We start from the raw sequence: 16,464 nt of genomic DNA on the forward strand, positions 1-16,464 counted from the left end.
GGCCCATATATGTGCCCATAGGCTTCACGCCACAGTTGTGTAGCCCTAGTATGACTGTTAACTATTATCCAATAAAAATTATCTACGAGATTTTTTAAAAAGTCTAGTCTGTGAAGGGCAGGACAAACGGGGTTCCATTTTGGGGTGTGAGTCTTCATTTATATATGTGCTGTACAAAAAATAAAACTGTTTTTAAAATGACACAATTTGCAAAAAAAATGAAAATCGTAATTTTTTCCATTTGTTTTGCTTATATTCATTCAAAAACTGTGGGGTCAAAATAAGCAGTAGACCCCTACATTAATTCTTTAACGGGTCTAGTTTTCAAAATGGGGTCATTTATGGGGGGTTCTCCATCGTTTTGGCCCCTCAAGGGCTCTACAAGTGAGCAATGGGGCCTAAATTGCCTTCAAGCTAAATTTCTTTTCTGAAAGCCACCGGCTGCTGCTTTCATTTTGGGCCCGACTGTGCATACAGGTATAAGATTAGGGCCGCAGTGGGTATGTTTCTGAACACAGGACAAACAGGGGTATCCATTTTGGGGTGCAAATCCTCATCTTCATGTGCTCTATAGAAAAAAATGCCTCTAAAATGACGTATTTGCAAAAATATGAAATTTTATTTTTTCTCTAAATTGCAATAATTCCTTAAAAAAAACAACTGTGGGGTAAAAATACTCATTATACCCCTCAGTGAATACATTAAGGCGTGTAGTTTTAAAATGGGTCATTTGCGGGGGTATCTATCACAATGTTAAACTTATATGTCCCCTAAATGGTTAATTAAAAAACAAAAGTGCGTCCAGAATAAAGTAAACAGATGGAAATATATCTTATCAAAATTTGTAAAGTATGTTTGCACATAGTTGAGAGCTTGCAATTGAAAATGTGAAAGAATGATAATTTTTTCAAAATTTTCCCAATTTTGATGCTTTTAATAAATATACACAAGTTCTATCAGTCTATTTGTACCACCTAAAAGAAATACAATATGTGGTGAAAAAACAATGTCAGAATCCCTTCCATGTGCAAAACCTTTCCGGAGTTATTCCATGTTAAAGTGACACATGTCAGCTATCCAAAATTTAAGGGTTAATTCAGGTATGTGTATACAATTATGTAAATTGCCACCTAGTGGTCAAAATATTTAATTACAGAACACAAATTATGTAAGTGGTTTATATTTCACCTGAGGCCAAGTTCACACTAGCATTTTTTTGCTGTTTGGAAAAAACAGAAGTGAAACAGAAACGAACGGAAAACATTCTTTACAGTTTTTTGCGCTTTTTTTGACAGACCTATCAATCGGATCCTTCAAAAAGCAGAAAGTATGCTTTCAGTTAGTTTCCATTTCACTCCTGTTTTAAGCATTTTAAGCAGATCCGTTTTTTGTAGTGTTTGGCTTGTGTCTTCCCCTCCCTCCCATTATTTTCATGTCTCTTGATCTCCGTGTATAGAAAGGAAAAATGGAACAAAACTGATTTGAATTCAGCAGCTGCCGTGAATCCATATGTCTATTACTCAACACGGATTCCATGCCAAGTGACATGTCGCTACTAGAGATGAGCGAGCACCAAAATGCTCGAGTGCTCGTTACTCGAGTTGAACTTGCAGTGATGCTCGAGAGTTCGTTTCGAGTAACGAACCCCATTGAAGTCAATGGGCGACTCGAGCATTTTTGTATATCGCCGATGCTCGCTAAGGTTTTCATTTGTGAAAACCTGGGAAATTCAAGAAACTGATTGGAATGACACAGAAACGGATAGGGCATTCAGCTGAGAGCTGCCCCTGAGCCAATCAGAGGCAGCACTCACTCACCCATTCATGAATTCATGAATGGGTGTGAGTGAGACCTGCCTCTGATTGGCTCAGTGCTGAGCCAATCAGGGGCAGGTCTGACTCACACCCCCTTCACACCCACTGCAGGCCGCCGAGCTGAACTCCGTCTGCCGGGACAAGGGGAATATATATATTTTTTTTATTTTTACACATTTCTGGATGAATTGCAGGGAAGGGCTTATATATTTAAGCCCTTCCCGACAATTCATTCTGCAATCGCCGGCAGCCCATTGCTTTCAATGGAGCCGGCTGTATTGCCGGCTCCATTGAATTCAATGGGCTAACATCGTTCTGCCGGGACAAGGTGAGTATATATTTTTTTTATGTTTACACATTTCTGGATGAATTGCAGGGAAGGGCTTATATATTTAAGCCCTTCCCGACAATTCATCCCGCGATCTCCGGCAGCCCATTGCTTTCTATGGAGCCGGCTGTATTGCCGGCTCCATTGAATTCAATGGTCAGTGCTCGTTTAATCGAGACGAGTACCGCGTGGTGCTCATCTCGAGTAATGAGCATCTCGAGCACCCTAATATTTGAACGAGCATCAAGCTCGGACGAGTATGCTCGCTCATCTCTAGTCACTACGTTTTTATTTTCATGATGGGATTTCAAATCTACACACAGAAATATTTGTGCCATAGGCCTCCTTCCCACGAACGGATTTCCGCCGCGTAATTCGCGGCGAAAATCCGCTGCGTTGCACGCAGCTATTAGGTTCTATTGAACCTAATAGCTCCATGCTCACGATGCGTAATTCCACCGCGGAATTACGCACCGCGATTTCTCCCGTCCTCACCCGCAGCATGCTCTATTTTCTGCGGGTGAGGACGGGCTGTACGCACTGACGGCTTCCATTGCAGTCAATGGAAGCCGTCCATTCACGCTATCTCCCGCTGTAACCAGCGGGAGATAGCGTGAAAAAACGCTTTCCCGCCCACCGCCGAGCGTCATATGACGCCAAATGACGCGGTCCGGCCGCGTCACGTGACACGGCTGGTGACGCGAGAGCGGTGGGCGGTGACGAGCGGTGACGAGCGGTGACGCGGCGGTGGTGGGCGGGGAAGCGATTTCACGCTATCTCCCGCAGGTAAGTATAGGGGCTCTGGGGGGCGCCGTGACGGGCTTCACAGCGGAATATTACGCTGCGGAGCCCGTCACGCTCGTGGGAAGGAGGCCATACTGTCATAGATTCGGAATCCAATGAATGGGAGAAGGATTTGTAGTAGAATCAGCAGAAATTCCACAATCTGCCATGTAAACAAGACCTTATGGTCAGTGTAAGGATGTATGATCAAACGAGCCATACCACGTAGATGCTATGGAGCCTTTGGAGAGAGGGAGCCTAACCCCTAAACCCCTTTGCTATTGGCTGGCAAGAACCTCCACATGGCCCTACTTTTCAGAGCGACAACATTCTTGACAAACAATGTAGTTGGCACAAGTGGTCGTGATATGGGCACATAGGGGAAAATGGACACCTGACCTTTGTGTGCTGACCGGCAAAACACAGCAACATAATGGGTGAAGGGTATTTTCATCTGTGTTGTGGAGCCCCCTTTCTTCTATGTACATCACTGCTTATGATCCCTTTAGAATGGAACGCTGATCCTGGTAGATAAGAACTTGCACCAGTTAACATCCCCTATAAAATGAATCAACTACAATAAAGTTGAACTCTGCTTCTTTCCTTCAGAGAAAATGTGATCAGTATTGGCCAACAGAGAACAGTGAGGAGTATGGGAACATTATGGTAACATTAAAGAGCACAAAGGTGTATGCCTGTTACACAGTGCGGAGATTCACCATCAGGAATGTGAAGATGAAAAAGGTGAGACCAGCTGGCTATAAATATATGCTCCTAGCACAGAGGCATAGCTTGAACTCTGGGACCACAATGCAAAATCTATAACACGCTTTCTCACCTATGACCATTTATAATACTGGTGTCTCCTTATGTGGCTGGGGGACCTTGGGATCTTTCTGGCCTAAAGCAACAGAAATGGACAAAATTCTGTCCTGGGACAGGAGGGGGAGGGTATCTTACCTGTAGTTGTTCCTCTTTGCTGCATTCCAATCCTCCAATTCCGAGCCCTGTTTTTGTCCATCCAAGATGAATGCAGCAATTTTCTAACTACATATTGTGAACTGTGCACTTCTCTCTGATTGGTGATTGCTGATCATGTGAGCAGCTCTGGCCAATTGGAGGGCAGATGGCACAGATTGTTGTTGGCCATTTCGATGGCCAAACATGATATTCGGAACTGGTGGATCAAAGGGAGAACAGCAGTTATAGGCATTATACACCCACTAACCTTCTGGACCCAGAGCACAATTTTTCCTGAAACCAGAGGATTGCGTTAAGGACCCATGTGCAACTACTACTAATGCAACACCCCTTATAGTTACACTCCTGTCCTAGCTATTTAGATCCAATGAAGAATCCAATAACCCAATTGGGCCTTCTACATGTTGCTTGTTGTCTCATACTCAGCTTTATTGTGTTTTTATTGATATGACAGGGTCAGAAGGGGAACCCTAAAGGTCGTCACAATGAAAGAACGGTTATGCAGTATCACTACACGCAATGGCCAGATATGGGAGTTCCAGAGTATGCACTGCCAGTCCTCACCTTTGTGCGGAGATCATCTGCTGTTCAACAACAAGACATGGGACCTGTGGTAGTACACTGCAGGTGAGCTTCTGTACACCATATGAAATCATGTAGGAGACCCCACTTTTTAAAATGATTTAAAGGGGTTGCCCAGGTATGAGACAATTTTTTTTTTTTTAAATGGATCCAAGCCTGTTAAAACAATAAAATATGTGGTACTTGCCTGTCCTCTGCCCCTGCAATCCAGTGCAGAGTGGTGATGCTACAAAAACAGCACATGATCACTGCGGCTTCTGATGGGCTGCAGAAGTCAGGTGGTAATCGTTCTACAACGAAGAACATGGGGCTGCAGCTCTGTATCACCGGGGCAGAGGGCAGGTAAGTAAACCTGCTGTTTTTTTGTCGTAAAAGACCTGGATCAATTGAAAAAAAAACCCTTGTACCTGGACACCTCTTAAGTTTTTTCCAGAATTTATGTTTTAGGATAGGGCTGCATGGTATGACTGGGTCACTATAAACTAGGGGAAAATTGATGTATTACTGCAAATCGTGGGAATTTCAATGTTTTCCTATGGCAAATAAAAAGTTGCAAGCGACCTAAAATAATCTAACTTTTTTTTTTTTTTTTTTTTTACCCACGACTCGTGGCAATGGCACAATTGAGTCCTTGTTGCTAAGCCCTAACCTTAACTGAGTTATCCTAAGCGGTTACGACTTCTCGGCATGCCCCTTGCCACAATATATATCCAGTGTGATTTACATAGTTGCTTTTTCCTTACGTTTATCTTCATTTGCTGAGAAAATCTTTTGAACATTGATTTACAATCTTAAGTGTCAATCAACATGTTCCTTAATGACTAGACAGACACTCTGTTCTAGTTGGCCCTGGGGGGAACGGTTTTGTTAACTTCATATGACAAACTATTTGTGTTTTTGCCTTTGTTTCACCCCCTGTAGCGCTGGAGTCGGCAGGACGGGAACATACATTGTGATTGACAGCATGCTGCAGCAGATAAAAGACAAGAGCACCGTTAATGTTCTGGGCTTTCTGAAACACATCAGAACACAGCGAAACTACCTCGTCCAGACGGAGGTAACATGCTTGGTTTTTTTTACTTCACTTAATTGCATAAAATGAGGCACTGGCTGAAAAGAAAAGCAAATATGGTTGTTTTTTTTTGTTTGATGATGACAGTAATGCGTTTGCAGCGCTAGTCTATAAGGCGGTGGGTTGTTTCCTCCCGGGGATAAAAGCATGGCTGTCGTGTGGGAGGCAGTATACATCTCTGGGAAGAAAATATGCAGCTTTATGTTTTTCGTGCTGTACATTCCTTGTCTAAAAATGATGCTTTTTGATAACTGCCACATGAATCGCTGTGTAATAGGCCAGGTGGGTGGTCTTACCATCAAAGTTATCTTTTTGTTACCTTCCCCTATATACTAATTTGTCTTACTGACTGAAATTCCTATAGTTGGCACTTGTGTAAAGAATTTACCCTGTCATGATGAACCCTTCTTCTAATGAAGCCGGGCCAGTTCTCCGGTGATTGCCGAGTCCTGAAACCCCCTCCAATCAGTTTCTATCACTGCGGAAGTTTAGGCCACTGCTAGGGAAATGCAGTATTATATAGCGGCCATTCAAATAAATGGCCTGATCTGCCGTTGCCAAGTGGGAGCCGTTGATACTTAGAGGCTCTGGCTCATACAGTCACTCTAGCAGCCTCACTCCCCAGTCAGCAGTCTGTAGTGAGGGCGCCAACTTGTTAACGTGGTTTTGCCCTGCAGCTCTGTTGCATGGCAGAGAGCCGTTCATACAACTAATGAACATGTACCCAATATCTGTAGTGTGCGGTCCTGTTGAGCTCTACGCTATGTATGCATCTCTGTCATGAAAGAGATCCTCTATGAAATGCCAGGAAACGCCAATACCTTTACTTCTCCGTAACTAACAAAGTTATACTGTATATACTTATGTATATATTATAAGTCTGTCTTATCTTCTGGTTGGTTAGTAAAATGGCTGTTTAGGAGTTGAAAACATGGCTGCTGCCTTCTAAAAACACTGACCCTTCTGTCCACAGCTTGTGCACTATCCTACCAAAAGTAATTGGAGACCTGAGCAAGAATCACAAATAGTATTTATTTCCGTAGGTTAATACTTAGTGAGGCTCCTTTTTCTCTGATTACATCGGATACTCTCCGTGGCATACTTTCTACTAATATCTGATTCACTTCAGCTGGTATTTCCCTCCATTCATCCTGCAAAAGTCTGCCGAGGTTTTTTTTAAAAGAAGATTGACGTTCTACATAATTCCTGACGCAACATTCCAGTTCATACAAAAGATACTCAGTAAAGTTCAGATTGGGACATAAAACAGCGTTTGTTTTGTGACCAGGCACGTTGTCTTGTTGGAAGTATTGCTAAGCATTCCCAGAGTTTTGTCATGTTGTCAGCAGCACATTATTGTCTAGAATGTCAGGGAACACCTCCGTGTTCATGGTTCTTGTCACTACAACTAATTGACCAAGACCATGCCACGTAAAACATCCCCAGACAATAACAGATCCTCTGCCGTACTTACCTGTTGGCACAATACACTCAGGTAAAAGGCGTTCCCCAGCATCCTCCACACCCAGGTACCTCCATCTGATGTGAAGATGGAGTAGTGGGATTCATTACTCCATAGAATGTTCTTCCATTGGTCAACTGTCCAATGACAACGCTCCTTGCAGCATTGTACATGGGCTGATGCATTTCACTTCATGATGGACGGCTTGTTTGCAGTGGAATAACCCGTATATCCAATAGCGTGCAGTTCCCATTACAAACCATGGCTGACATCTCCAAGGGTCTTCATCTTATGTAGCATGGTTTAGGGCATGTGACATGCTAATAAGACATGATCCGTTCTACTGACAGGGGGTCCAAATACTTTTGGTAGGATAGTGTATGTGGTGTTGCAGTCCAACCCAATTCACTTCAATGGAGCGGAGTTTCAATACCAGACACAACCGTGAACAGGTACGGCACTATTTCAGGAAGAAAGCAGCCATGTTTTTGTAATCTGGTTCAGCCTCTTTAATTTATAATTTGCTGTTTAATTGCTTTGAAGAAGCTTTGACTTGTGATGTTTTTTCCATCCAGGAACAATATATCTTTATTCACGATGCCCTTTTAGAGGCTATTCTGGGAAAAGAGACGGAAGTATGTTCTAACCAGCTGCACAGTTATGTGAACACCATCCTGACACCTACAGCAGGAGGCAAGATGAGACTCGAGAAGCAATTCAGGGTAATGATGATATCATACAAGCCGAGAAAAAATAACATTTACTGACTGATGAATGGAATGATTGATCCATACCAGGTTAAAGGCGGGATGCGGACTACTGATAGCATTAACCTGCACAATTCCATTTCCTCTCGGCTTCATCTGAGTAGATGCATTTAGACGGCCTGTCAGCACTCGGCGTACAGATTTGTTGTACTCATCAAATATTAAATTGAGCCATGCGACGAGAAAACACTCATGTCCCTGCAGATGAAATGTCACAGCTCTACGGCTCTTATGCTTAAACTGAACTCTTGCATGCTGTTTGTTAGGATGCAGCCGCTTTTTTATAGGAAGGCCCCCTGCATGCGCACGTGTTTCAGGGCCGTGCGCTGTCCGTGTAAATCCATGCACAGCACACGGCCCTATTATAGCCTACGGGGCTATTCACATGGATGGTTTTTCACACAGACCGATGGTCCGTGTGAAAAAGAAAAGCTTTGTCTGTTTCACTGACAAAAATAGCCAATGCAAAAAAAATCAAATCATGGTATTTGTATAGCGCCAACTTATTCCGCAGCGCTTTCAGGTAATTATTACCCCCCACCAAGCTGGGTTCTCATTTTACCGACCTCGGAAGGATGGAAGGCTGAGTCAACCTTGAGCCGGCTACCTGATTCATGTGGGAATCGAACTTGCAACCTCCAGGTCGTAGGCGAGAGCTTACACTCTGCACCACACGAGGCTCATGCATGTGAAAGTGCAATGCCCATGTATATCGAACAGCACACAGACTCATGTCTGTGTGCTGTCCAATGTGAGTTGCGGCAGGTCTCTCTCCCGCAGCTTGAAGTCGCAGCTAGTGCGTACCTAGCCTAAGGCTGGCTTCACATGACAGGGTGGGATCCCCCAGCGGATTCCAGCTGTGAGGCCGGCCGGTGACCCTGCGTACCTGAGATTTCTGTATTGCGGATGACCGTGGTGGCTCGCCGTCGATCATGCGCAGTACGGATATTTTTTGTAATATATGTATTCCCTGCGCCATTGCTAAGCAATGACACGGGTACCCACAGCCCATGCGCAATGCTAATTGCATATGGGCTGCAGGTCAGATGGCCTCCACTGACTTCAATGGAGACAGTCCGCAGCAAAGTAAAGCATGCTGCGATTTTTCCTACGTTAACAGAATACAAAATTTGTATTCATGAATGTGAACCATAAACCAAAAGTACATGCCTTTCAATGTGTTTTCAATTTGCTGCGGATCCTCCATTCAGACGTCCATTGCGGATTCCGAAATGCGAATCCGCTGGTGTAAAGCTGGCCTAAGATGCAGATAAGAGCTCCTCTGCTTGTGTCCCTATAACAACACTTCCTGTCTCTGCATCCTCTTTAAAATCCATTTACTTCTCCTTGTTCCTGCAGTCCTCTTCACTCCCGGCTTGATCGCAGATGACGTCCTGGCGCTGGCCTGGGAGTAAAGCGGTTTACAAACTGCAGGAATTGGGGGAAGTGAGTAGCTGCAGAGTTTGGGCTGGGGTCTGTCTTCATCTTGGGATGGGATAGTGTGATGTGCGCTCTGTGTTGGAGATGCTGTTGGCTGGATGAGTAAGTGGACGGGGCGAAGGGGACCTTTTGCTTTAGAATTTCCCGAATCCCTTGACAAAGGTTGGCAAGTACGGATCTGCTAGAATAAAAACAGCAGCTTTTATTGGCTGGACATAAATTCTGTTCACAGGATGCCTGGAGCTTCAGTCTCTGCTAATCTTATGTAATCAGGCACCCAAAACTGCAGTCAAAATGGTATTTCTAGAGGGTTGGTTGGTCTTAACAAAGAAGAGGACCAAAATACATTGAATAAGAGCTTCTAAATAATCCATCACAGAAGTAGCTACTCAAGAAAATGTTTCAAAAACCTTAACCCCTTAGTGACGGTGTATTTTGGATACAACAATTTTGGGAGATTTTAATCTCCACTTTTCAAAAGTCATAACTTTTTTTTATTTTTACTTTATCATTGAGATCGCCACATGAGGGCTCATATTTTGCATAGTGAGACATATAGTTTTTATTGGTACCATTTTGGGGTACATAGAATATATTATGTAATTTTTCTTTGAGGGCAGGGTGAAAAAGAATCAATTCTACTTTTTTGTGTGTGTGTTACGCAGCTCACTGTGTGGTATAAATGACATTACTTGTTTTTTGTGAGTTGGTACCATTAAATCGATTACAAAATTATCTTTATTAAGCTATTTTGCTCTTCACAATGAACGGTTTTTCTTTTGAATTTTTTTGTTTTGTATGGCAACATTTAAAGACATAACTTTTTTTTTTTTTAATGGATTGAGCTCTGAGGGATTATTTTTTGCCTGACGAGCTGCAGTTTTTATTGGTGCCATTTTGGGGTACATTTGACTTTTCTATCACTTTTATTGTGTTTTTTGGGAGGCAAAATGTCTAAAAAAAAAAAAAAAAAAAAATGCATCTTGGCTATATTTTTTTTTTGCTGCTTTTGTTTAGCATTTGCCATATGCGATAAAAAGTGTGATCAATGTTTTCTGCGAGTCATTATGGATGTAACAATAGTTTGGTTTTTTTAAAACAAATACTGGGAAAGTGCAAAAAGGTGTGGATTACTATTTTTTAACTTTTTTTTGTTTGTTTAGTTTTGCAATTTTTCATGTTCTTGTAAGGTGTTTGAACTTTGAACTTTTGTACTGGTGTATTATCACTGTATCTGTATGGGACACATCTTGGCAGATCCAAGCACCATTGACTGGCATTCGGTTGACATGGCAAGCCTTCAGCCCTCTGCAATTTCATGATTGAGGGTCGATCAGATTACATAACAAGTGCCAGCTCTCCGTTAACTTCATACATACCGTGACCAATATTGATCGCGGCATGTAAGGGGTTAACAATGGGGATCCGTGTACTCACTCATCCCCGCTCTTGCAATGGGAGGCTGGCTTTCGGTCCAAGCCATCTTCCACTGCAGATGGTGCCCTTATCAACATCCGCAGCTTTCCTTTCTTACTTTTATTAAGTCTTTCAGTTTTACTATGGAGCGCAGCCTGTCCGTTGCGTACGTGAACATTGTTCGCCCATTTAGGACATGCCAGACTCCATTCTGTTTTGTCTTAAATGGCCTACTTATTCATACTTTGCAAAGTCTTTTGTTTTGGAATTCCCAACTTACTTGAACCAGACACGGTGCCATGACTTCTCTATAGAGGTTTATAGAGTGCTTGTTTTAGCCTTGTCATAAGATGATGTAACCTAAACTAGAAACTGACCATATGATTTAACATATAAGGGGGCCTCCTGATGGCAGAGATCTGTTTATGAGGGACTCAGGAGCAATACATTAGTTGTCAGTCAAAGCAGTTTGGCCAACTGCTGTCTTAAGACTATGGCCACCTTAAGACTTCTTTTATATTCTATTCTTTTCCCAAAATGTAATCCTAAGATTCTTTTTCATCTCTAAATCTGTTTTATCTTTCAGCTTGTCACACAGTGTAATGCAAAATACATTGAATGCTTCAGCGCCCAGAAAGACTGTAACAAAGAGAAGAACAGAAACTCATCAGTTGTGCCATGTAGGAATATAGTGGTGATTTGTTGGGCTTTTGGGGTCATTTTTTAATATGATGTATAATACAAGTGTGTGTGTAGCCATAAATTCTTCTCTACTTTACCACTGAACAGTCATTTAAAGGGGTTGTCACTCCAAAAGAACTTATCACCTTTCCCGTGGATTGGGGATAAGTAATCAATGGTGTCTGACTGCTGAAGACAACACTAATCATGGGAACTGAAGTACCGAAGGCTCCTGAATGAATGGAGCAGTAGTCACACGTAGATGCTACCGCTCCATATATTATAATGGGATTGCCAGAGATAGAATACAAGTGCTCAGCTATCTTCAGTAGTCACATTAAATTAAATGAAGCTGTAGTGCATGCACGACCACTGCTCCATGTGTTTGAGGACTTTCAGGACCCTTGTTCCCATGATTCATTGGGGACCCTCATCAATCAGATATTTACCCTCAATTCAAAGGATAGGGGATAAGCTCTTTGGTGGGACAACCCCTTTAATAAAGTGGTTCTCCACTTGGAGCAATCCATTTTTCTTAGAAGGGTCCCGTAAATTGATGACATGGTATCCCACTTTTGGAACCTCAGCAATCAGTCATAGTCTGTTGAGGGAAAGTGTTTAATTCCCCTGCAGCGCCACCACAGGATAAATTAGGTATTACACAATTCCAATTAAAATCAATGGGCTGTCCATATAATGCATGGTGATGCTGGGTCCTTCAGAACAAGAGATACTCTACATAGACCCTTTAAATATTGATGCACATGATATTGTATGGGGCTATACAAAAACTAAGGTGATGCAATGCCATGATGTGTCATCCAACACAATGTCACTGACCTTCAAAGTCCATTGTAATTTGCTGGCTGTGTTTTTCACATCCTCCATGATTAGGAATCCATTGAGCTTGTCAATGAGAACAATTTTATCTATAGTTTACTGTATTACAAGCCACAATCCTTTTCACAGCTAAGTTGCAGTCTTGTTTCACTAGAAGCTGTCACCATATTTTCACATATTGAACCCCCTTTTGCCAACAGTGATGTAATGGGCATTTACATAGTTACTTTGTTAACCATCCTGTGCCAAGCATATGTAAAAAAATCAAGGGGTTTACATTTACCACGCCACATGCAAATTATCAGTGATCGGTCCAGTAGGCTGGCCAGACTATCTCGAGAAGCCTATGTTCCTCCCTAAACACCTCCCTACTCTTTGTTAGTAATGTAGGAAGTTCTCACGTCATCACCACTGCGGTCTACATCTTGCGCATGCGCCATAAGCAGTATGATTGGCACATGAACAGTTAATCTATCCTTGCTGTGGGCAGAGTCATGAAATCCAACTGCATGCGCTGATCGCGTTACTTGTGGTATTTGCACGAGATGTAGACCACAGCGGCCATGACATGCATGTGCAGAGTGGGGAGATGTTTGGGGAGTTACTCAGGCCTCTCAGGATGAGCCAGCCAGCCAAACATGGATGGTCCTGTAGGCCCAGCAGACCAATCACTAATAGTTTGTATGCGGCATGGAAAAATTGAAACCCTTGATTTTACAAGTTGGCACAGGAGGGTCAACAAAGCAACCAGGTAAATTCCCTTTACATTACATTACTGTTTAAACCGTATAAGGGGTGTAATAATTGAAAACATAGTGACAAGTTCCCTTTAATCTGTTTGCGTGAATCGTGACGGTGGGATTTTTTTTCCCCAGAAATGCCACCCCTCCTGTCCATGAGCTATGTTAGGTAATGCAGGAAAGCCCTCAGTTCAATAGTAGATTAGCTGCAGTACCAGACACAGCCCATAGATAGGAGTGGTGCTGGATAGCCCATTAATAATGTATTTTTCCTGGGATAGGGGACTTCTTGGTTAGCTCCATTGTATGAAGTTATAAAGGACTTACAATGTTATCACGTATCACTGGATATATTAAATAACACTTGTGCCGCTCCAGTTCCATGAAATCAAATATCTCTTTGCTTTTGGGTACAGTATATTGAGTTATGTATACCATGTTATTACAAAAGCCAGACAGTATTCCTGAAAGAACATTGAGATAAGCAAAATGTCCTGACTTAGGGGAAATTAAAGTGAGAGCTAGCTTTTTTCCAATTTCTAAGTGTTGACTTAAAGAATATATAGTGAATATTAGTTACTTATAGATTGACAAACGTTTCATACTACATGTACATTTACTAACATATTGCTTAATGTTGTTAGCCCACTGGGTATAGAATGACAATCAAAATTTGTAGTCTCACATATGTCATCGGAACAATTTATAGGACCCAACCATTACTACCAGTAGAATACATAAAACAAGATCTTCTTACAGGAGGCTATAAATATTGAACATAACGCTACACACAATATATGTTTCAGGCGACCCTCCAGTTTTAGGATAAAATTCTATCCTCGGATCGCAGGCGGTGGAGGATATTAACTGCAGCTGTTCTTTGCCGATTACAAGCCCAATTTTCAGCTGTTCAAGATGGCTGTAGCAATTGTTTACCTATCTAATGCAGTGTGTGCGCTGCTCTCTGATTGGTCAGTGCTGATCATATGAGCAACTCTGGCCAATGAGAGAGTAAGCGGATGGCCAAAAATGGGAATAATTACCGATGGATCAGAGGGTCTACAGAGAAGAACTACTGCAGATAATCTACATCCCTCGTGCTCCGATCCTGGGACAGAATTTTCTCCTGAAACCAGACGGTCACTTTCAGTCTTAGACATATATTACACATCTAATAAAACTATTACCATAAGACTAAGACTTTAACTTATGCTAATTTATTTCTTCCTCTTCAGCTGAACGTGCAAGAGTGGGCCTAGCACCGTTGCCTGGAATGAAGGGAACAGATTATATAAACGCTTCTTATATCATGGTAAGAAATGTGTTTTGTTTTTCTTGCTGGTCATCTGGTGATATATAAAGGGGTTGCTCTCTTTGGAGAGTTATTTTTTTATTATAAGGATCTCGTGGTAATAAGCTGATTACAGTGTCAGGATGCTGAGGTGCTCAGTATTTAGATGTAGCTTATGTGGCAGCCTGACCCAAATTGTTCAACTCTCCTGCAGTGCTACCGCAGAGGAAATGGGGTATTACACGATCCTCATTTAAAGGGGTATTCCAGTTACTTCATGTTTTTTCAAGCTTTCACCCGTCCAGTGGATGGGTGAAAACTAATAGATTATTGGGGTCTGACTGCTGGAGCCCTCACCAATCCGGAGAACAGGGTAAGACCCATTTCCCCATTCCTCCTCATTGAAGCACAGGGTATGCTTGTGTGGCTGCCATTCCATTCATTTCAGTGGGGCTGACAGAAGTAGCTGAGCACTTTCTGGCAGACACATTGAGAATGAATGGAACGGCACTGTGCTTGCATGACCCGCTGCTCCATTTATTCTCTTCCTCACTTCTGGGGCTGCAGTAAGCCTGCACTGAGGAGGATGGGGAAATGGAACCCCATTCTTAGAATCAATGGAGGTCCCAGAGATTTGATCCCCATCGATCAGCTAGTTATCGCCTGTCCAGTGGATAGAAGATAACTTGTCACAACCCGGGATACCCCTTTAAAACAACTGGCTGGCCATGTAATGTACTGTTCAGGCATGCCGCATCCTCCAGAGAGAGACGCTTTTTGTAGCACTTTTCATTCTCTCTGATAATGGGACCTCATCCTATTAGCCAAAGGATTTACTGATGGGTAGTTGAACTTGCAAAGCAGACATATTTTAGAAATTATACTTCTTTCAAACGAGGCAAGTTTTATAATATTTTTTTTCTGCAATAGTGCCCTCCTATCTTTCATGTGCATTTGTTTGTTGTTGAACATGACCCATTTTTGATCCCTCAGTTGCCACAATCATGGTTGAGATCCCCACCGATCACTAAAATGAAGGAAGGGCCAGAATTGCTTTGCTGACTGTGCATTTTCCATTTGCCTTCGAGCCATGTATGGACTCAATAGAAAGTCCATTAGTTTGTATGCTGCTTGACAAGTTCAGCCAAAGTGGTACAAGTTCAAGTGAACACTCCTGCCCCTTTGTTATAGTATACCACATTATACTTCTGTCATATTGGTATGAAGTGTCAAATGTTTTCTGAAAGTGAAGTTACCCTGTAATAATGGTTCCATTCACTTTTAGGGTTACTTACGAAGCAATGAGTTCATCATCACACAGCACCCCATGCCACATACAACTAAAGACTTCTGGAGGATGATTTGGGATCATAATGCACAGATCATTGTCATGTTACCGGATAGCCAGAGCCTGGTAAGGACACATTACTGATGTCATTATATACATGTTTTAATTTATCATATGCAGTTCACAAGTAACATTCATGCTATGTTTTAAGATGAAATGCATTTTTTCATCTACTACCAGACATGTTGGATCATGTTGTGCCATTGGTAAATAAAGAGCTGGACCACAGAGGGCCCACTAGATCCATGTTGACTATATTGTAAAATGTTTGACAACTCGTAGCAGTTGATCACTATGCTGTGCTATCACTTGCTGGTTGATGGGGATCAGACCAAGGGAATCCCCAACAATCATAAGAATAAAGGAGCCAAGACTCATTTGGCTTATTCTCACCACAGTGCCACTCTCCTCCCCAATGCTGACTCTGTATACTAATGGCGTCTTTATTAGCGTTTGGACCTCCTTTGGCCTTCAGAGCTGCAGCAGTTCATAATGACACAGATTCCACTAGGTTTTAAAAACGCTGTGTTATCCATATTTGGCCCGTGTGGACAGGAAGCTTCTTGTAGTTGCTGCAGATTATACAAAGGTACTGACATGCTCTGAGCAGCAGGAAGGGTTCAGCGATTCATGCTGCTTGCACCAAATTCTGACCTCCCATCAGCACCGTGCAACAAAAAAATCTGGATTCATCTGACCAGGTGATTTTTTTGCACTGCACAGTGATCAAATCTTTGCACTTTTTAGGTGATTGGAGTCTCGTCTTTCAGTTCCTCTTAGCAATTTCACTGGACCAGGTCGTCTGCTGTTATAGCCCATCCGTGCTAGAAAATGGCAAGTTTTGTATTCGGACAAATTAATTGGAGCACCCATGCCCATAGGATTCCCCGTCAATAGATGTTTTCCCCAGTCACACCAT

At 42.5% G+C, this 16,464-nt stretch overlaps 1 protein-coding gene across 2 annotated transcripts in view; it reads left to right on the top strand.

Moving 5' to 3' along the window:
• PTPRG (protein tyrosine phosphatase receptor type G) overlaps positions 1 to 16,464 on the top strand; it is a 525,693-nt gene that overhangs the window by 481,852 nt on the left and 27,377 nt on the right. For both annotated transcript variants that reach the window (XM_066596617.1, XM_066596618.1), the window contains 7 exons: positions 3,535 to 3,669; positions 4,361 to 4,533; positions 5,410 to 5,545; positions 7,598 to 7,744; positions 11,232 to 11,325; positions 14,142 to 14,218; positions 15,483 to 15,611. In XM_066596617.1, the coding sequence (XP_066452714.1) occupies positions 3,535 to 3,669; positions 4,361 to 4,533; positions 5,410 to 5,545; positions 7,598 to 7,744; positions 11,232 to 11,325; positions 14,142 to 14,218; positions 15,483 to 15,611 (891 nt within the window). The remainder of the gene's footprint in view (positions 1 to 3,534; positions 3,670 to 4,360; positions 4,534 to 5,409; positions 5,546 to 7,597; positions 7,745 to 11,231; positions 11,326 to 14,141; positions 14,219 to 15,482; positions 15,612 to 16,464) is intronic.

Source organism: Eleutherodactylus coqui, chromosome 3 (genome assembly GCF_035609145.1).
Source record: "Eleutherodactylus coqui strain aEleCoq1 chromosome 3, aEleCoq1.hap1, whole genome shotgun sequence".
In the NCBI taxonomy this organism is placed as follows: Eukaryota; Metazoa; Chordata; class Amphibia; order Anura; family Eleutherodactylidae; genus Eleutherodactylus; species Eleutherodactylus coqui.